The following is a 6,095-nucleotide window of genomic DNA, read 5'->3' as shown; positions in this document are numbered from 1 at the left end:
CAATAGCTGGAACTAATGGATAAGTGACTAATCCCATTCTATTAACAATCGAAGTCGGGAAACTGCTGGGCTGGTTTGCTGTTTGTTGAAGGCTACCCATATAGGAGTCATTCACAAAAATAGATTCATTCTTACCGTTAAAAAGATGAACAAGCTACCATATTGAAGCTACCTCTATTGAACGCCACCTCTATTGAACGCCACTTAGACATTCTTTAATTTTTACAAGCTCATAAGTGATCAGTAAAAAATTGTCCCCAAAATGGTACTAATAATGACTCAGTTACATCAAGAACAATTAATTCTTTCGTTCTTGCTGTTCGTATCTAAGTCTATTTTCTAACTCCAAAGATTTACGGTTTTTCGTTAAAACTTTGAAAGCAACGCCATAGAAATAATTACCGTAGTTTTCGGACTATTAGCCGCCACTTTTTTCTGATGATTTGAGCCATGCGGCTTGTGAAAGGGTGTGGCTATTCTGTGGCTTTTTCTTTCACTGCTAGGACGCATTAACCAGAATCTCCGGTTAGTGCGCCTCTAGCGGTGAAAGAAAAAACGAAACAATGCCTAACGGTACTGTTCTGTTAGGCACTAGGTTAAAAAGCGTCGGTTAATACGAAACAGTAGCTTTAGGCACTGTTCCGTTTTAAACAGCACAGTTGCAGCCATGTTAAAAAGCACCATCCTGAGTTCTGCGGCCTATACAAAAGTGCGGCCTATGTATTGTTTTATTATCGGTTTTTGGAAAATAAAGCAGATGCGGCTTATATAGGGGTGCGGTTTGTAGTCCGAAAAGTACGGCAATAACTGTATCAGGCTAATAGTGGTTTCCTGTTTAACGCAGTCTTGATACTTTGACGAATGTAAAAAAACCATTTAACATTTACGATGAAATCTGTACCACTCTTTTCAGAATATAACTTGCGCTAAGCACGAATGCATCGAAGAGTTAATCATTAATTTTGTGAGAAGTTTTTCAAATAGCAACGCGTAAAAGTTTTGCTTTTCTAAAAAAATTGTTTTGACGCTAATATCGACTAGTTCAGCAGTGTGTAAAAAGATTTGAGGTCAGAATACACCGTAGAAGGCACTGAACAGCCAGAACATGAAATGATTCCATAAGAAAGAATGCAACAATCAGAGTGCAACCTGCCTAGCAAACGATACGAATATTTTTGTTTCACAAATATTAATTTTTGTTTCTGCATCTATTATAAGTATGGTTTGTTTATGTCGCTTGTTCTTGAATATATATTCTTTAATAACTTTGTGGTATTTGATAGATTATTATTATATAACTTATAAATTTCAGATTCATAGCATATAATTTGTTAGCGCCGTTATATAAACTCGGTTTTCGATGGATCGACACCCAACACCAATTCTATTTCTCATAACAAAACAGTTTTGGCTGCAAACTTTAGCAAACATCAATGAGTGCTATGAGATTTTATGCAACATTGTTAAATATAGTTCTAAATTAAAAATACACATTCAAATTTAAAAAGAAATAAAAAATTGAAAGCTCCAACAAATTGCAAAGAGGGCACAGGATATTGTATCATCGCAGGTTAATTGCAAGCAATAGATATCAACTGTTAGAGATATTTCTCGGCTCCCAATGCATATTTATTCAGAGATCTACGACAAGTTGGAAGTAAGTTAGCAGTTTTCTTACATCTAAAAGGGTTAAGGTCGCTCTGCCCAAAGGAGAGTGCAAAGTATAGGCGGCATCCCTTTGTCAGTAAAAGGGTTCAATTTATCTTCTCAAAATTCTGACGAGCTATTTGAAAAATACAAATCCAGCTTCCATCTCAACCCTATTTGACTGCCACTATAGGGAAGGGTTAAAAAAGAGAGCACCATGGCGTTCAAATAGAGGTTTTACGGTAGTTTATTAGTTTGAGGTAAAGCAACACAGTGAACCAAAAATATAAATTATAGGCTACATTTTAACACAAGTTTTGTCACGATATGTCAACTATCGTGACAAAACTTGATATCAACTATATCTCATCTAAAAATAGAGGGCTGACACTACTTTACGGTCGTTCACTTTTCACGGTCAGCGCTGCTGCCCATTATCTGCGATAGGGGATCACGGTAAATAGAAGTTACACTTCCCTCACCTGTGCACTCTTGAAGCCTAGTTTAATCTCGATATCACTCGATTTCTTGCCGAGCCAAAAGAAAACCTGCTGTCCATTGTCTAATATCATCACATCCTCGTCTGACAAGTCATCCTAAGGTGACAAATGTAAATATGATAAATTCCCAACAGTATACAACCATATATATTCACAAATAAGAACTCTGGCTAAAAGAAAGCTAGCATAGATCACGCCATCTTTATTTGGAACTACCTGACAAAAGTCGGAGCATTTTTCAGAGACTGTGAAGTAACCCTTGTCATTAGAGCACCTGAAGAGCCTTGCATGGTCCATGTAGCGGGCGTCCTGGAATATGGATAGAACAACTTAACATTTATGTAGATGGATCAACGATCAAATGCATGACACTTGACATAAAAATAATTTTCGCACAAAATACAAGAATCTGACAGTTGACACAATAGAATAATTGTCACACAAGACAAAACCTGAAAGTTGACACAATAGAATAATTGTCACACAAGAGAAAAGAACCTGAAAGTTGACACAATAGAATAATTGTCACACAAGATAAAAGAATCTGACAGTTGACACAATAGAATAATTGCCACACAAGAGAAAAGAACCTGAAAGTTGACACAATAGAATAATTGCCACACAAGAGAAAAGAACCTGAAAGTTGACACAATAGAATAATTGTCACACAAGAGAAAAGAACCTAAAAGTTGACACAATAGAATAATTGTCACACAAGACAAAAGAACCTGAAAGTTGACACAATAGAATAATTGCCACACAAGACAAAAGAACCTGAAAGTTGACACAATAGAACAATTTTCACACAAAATAAAAGAATCTGGCAGTTGACACAATAGAATAATTGCCACACAAGACAAAAGAACCTGACAGTTGACACAATAGAATAATTGTCACACAAGAGAAAAGAACCTGAAAGTTGACACAATAGAATAATTGTCACACAAGAGAAAAGAACCTGAAAGTTGACACAATAGAACAATTTTCACACAAGATAAAAGAATCTGACAGTTGACACAATAGAATAATTGCCACACAAAACAAAAGAACCTGACAGTTGACACAATAGAATAATTGTCACACAAGAGAAAAGAACCTGAAAGTTGACACAATAGAATAATTGTCACACAAGAGAAAAGAACCTGAAAGTTGACACAATAGAATAATTGCCACACAAGACAAAAGAACCTGACAGTTGACACAATAGAATAATTGTCACACAAGAGAAAAGAACCTAAAAGTTGACACAATAGAATAATTGTCACACAAGACAAAAGAACCTGAAAGTTGACACAATAGAACAATTTTCACACAAGATAAAAGAATCTGACAGTTGAGACAATAGAATAATTGCCACACAAGACAAAAGAACCTGAAAGTTGACACAATAAAATAATTGCCACACAAGACAAAAGAACCTGAAAGTTGACACAATAGAACAATTTTCACACAAGATAAAAGAATCTGACAGTTGACACAATAGAATAATTGCCACACAAGAGAAAAGAACCTGAAAGTTGACACAATAGAATAATTGCCACACAAGACAAAAGAACCTGACAGTTGACACAATAGAATAATTGTCACACAAGAGAAAAGAACCTAAAAGTTGACACAATAGAATAATTGCCACACAAGACAAAAGAACCTGAAAGTTGACACAATAGAACAATTTTCAAACAAGATAAAAGAATCTGACAGTTGACACAATAGAATAATTGTCACACAAGATAAAAGAATCTGACAGTTGACACAATAGAATAATTGCCACACAAAACAAAAGAACCTGACAGTTGACACAATAGAATAATTGTCACACAAGAGAAAAGAACCTGAAAGTTGACACAATAGAATAATTGTCACACAAGAGAAAAGAACCTGAAAGTTGACACAATAGAATAATTGCCACACAAGATAAAAGAACCTGAAAGTTGACACAATAGAATAATTGTCACACAAGATAAAAGAATCTGACAGTTGACACAATAGAATAATTGTCACACAAGAGAAAAGAACCTGAAAGTTGACACAATAGAATAATTGTCACACAAGAGAAAAGAACCTGAAAGTTGACACAATAGAATAATTGCCACACAAGATAAAAGAACCTGAAAGTTGACACAATAGAATAATTGTCACACAAGATAAAAGAATCTGACAGTTGACACAATAGAATAATTGTCACACAAGAGAAAAGAACCTGAAAGTTGACACAATAGAATAATTGTCACACAAGATAAAAGAATCTGACAGTTGACACAATAGAATAATTGCCACACAAGAGAAAAGAACCTGAAAGTTGACACAATAGAACAATTTTCACACAAGATAAAAGAACCTGAAAGTTGACACAATAGAATAATTGTCACACAAGATAAAAGAATCTGACAGTTGACACAATAGAATAATTGCCACACAAGAGAAAAGAACCTGAAAGTTGACACAATAGAACAATTTTCACACAAGATAAAAGAACCTGACAGTTGACACAATAGAATAATTGTCACACAAGACAAAAGAACCTGAAAGTTGACACAATAGAATAATTGCCACACAAGACAAAAGAACCTGAAAGTTGACACAATAGAACAATTTTCACACAAAATAAAAGAATCTGGCAGTTGACACAATAGAATAATTGCCACACAAGACAAAAGAACCTGACAGTTGACACAATAGAATAATTGTCACACAAGAGAAAAGAACCTGAAAGTTGACACAATAGAATAATTTTCACACAAGATAAAAGAATCTGACAGTTGACACAATAGAATAATTGCCACACAAAACAAAAGAACCTGAAAGTTGACACAATAGAACAATTTTCACACAAGATAAAAGAATCTGACAGTTGACACAATAGAATAATTGCCACACAAAACAAAAGAACCTGACAGTTGACACAATAGAATAATTGTCACACAAGAGAAAAGAACCTGAAAGTTGACACAATAGAATAATTGTCACACAAGAGAAAAGAACCTGAAAGTTGACACAATAGAATAATTGCCACACAAGACAAAAGAACCTGACAGTTGACACAATAGAATAATTGTCACACAAGAGAAAAGAACCTAAAAGTTGACACAATAGAATAATTGTCACACAAGAGAAAAGAACCTGAAAGTTGACACAATAGAACAATTTTCACACAAGATAAAAGAATCTGACAGTTGAGACAATAGAATAATTGCCACACAAGACAAAAGAACCTGAAAGTTGACACAATAAAATAATTGCCACACAAGACAAAAGAACCTGAAAGTTGACACAATAGAACAATTTTCACACAAGATAAAAGAATCTGACAGTTGACACAATAGAATAATTGCCACACAAGACAAAAGAACCTGACAGTTGACACAATAGAATAATTGCCACACAAGACAAAAGAATCTGACAGTTGACACAATAGAATAATTGCCACACAAGACAAAAAAACCTGACAGTTGACACAATAGAATAATTGTCACACAAGAGAAAAGAAATGTAAAAGACTCACGTGATCATAAGGTTTGAAACCTCCAATTCCAACCCAAAAGAAGTTCTCTGGCTCATCTCCTTCACTGATCACTTGTATCGTGTACTGGCCGAGCTATAAATTATTGCTGTGTAAAGTCACACGTATTTCTCCCTCACACATTCAGCTTTAGAAAATCCCAACTTCACAAATACCTGATCGCTAAACTATTTTTAATAAACCGTGTGAACGAGCCAAAAGAATAATACATGTACATGTAAAATGAAAAGCTCCAAAAAACAAACAAAGTGAGTAAGTTGTGTTTACGTAGACTAAGGAACTACTCTACCTTTGTATATATACCCTAGCTCTGTTTCTCTACTACTCTAGTGAGAGAAAGCTATTGATCTACGCGATCTCCTTTGTCTGACTACAACTGGTCCACCTTCTCCGTTTTAAACTTATCCACACAACAACCATCTGTGTTA

The 6,095-nt window shown here is 34.8% G+C and overlaps 1 protein-coding gene across 1 annotated transcript in view; it reads right to left on the bottom strand.

Moving 5' to 3' along the window:
- LOC137394874 (protein flightless-1 homolog) overlaps positions 1-6,095 on the bottom strand; it is a 32,532-nt gene that overhangs the window by 433 nt on the left and 26,004 nt on the right. Inside the window, exons 28-30 of the mRNA XM_068081647.1 lie at positions 5,650-5,742; positions 2,364-2,456; positions 2,130-2,243 (exon numbers count right to left, since the gene is read on the bottom strand). Coding sequence (XP_067937748.1) covers positions 2,130-2,243; positions 2,364-2,456; positions 5,650-5,742 — 300 coding nt within the window. The remainder of the gene's footprint in view (positions 1-2,129; positions 2,244-2,363; positions 2,457-5,649; positions 5,743-6,095) is intronic.

The sequence above is a fragment of the Watersipora subatra genome, chromosome 4 (assembly GCF_963576615.1).
Source record: "Watersipora subatra chromosome 4, tzWatSuba1.1, whole genome shotgun sequence".
NCBI lineage: Eukaryota > Metazoa > Bryozoa > Gymnolaemata > Cheilostomatida > Watersiporidae > Watersipora > Watersipora subatra.
Note: the sequence above shows the minus strand (reverse complement) of the source record. Positions and strands in the feature narration are given on the sequence as shown.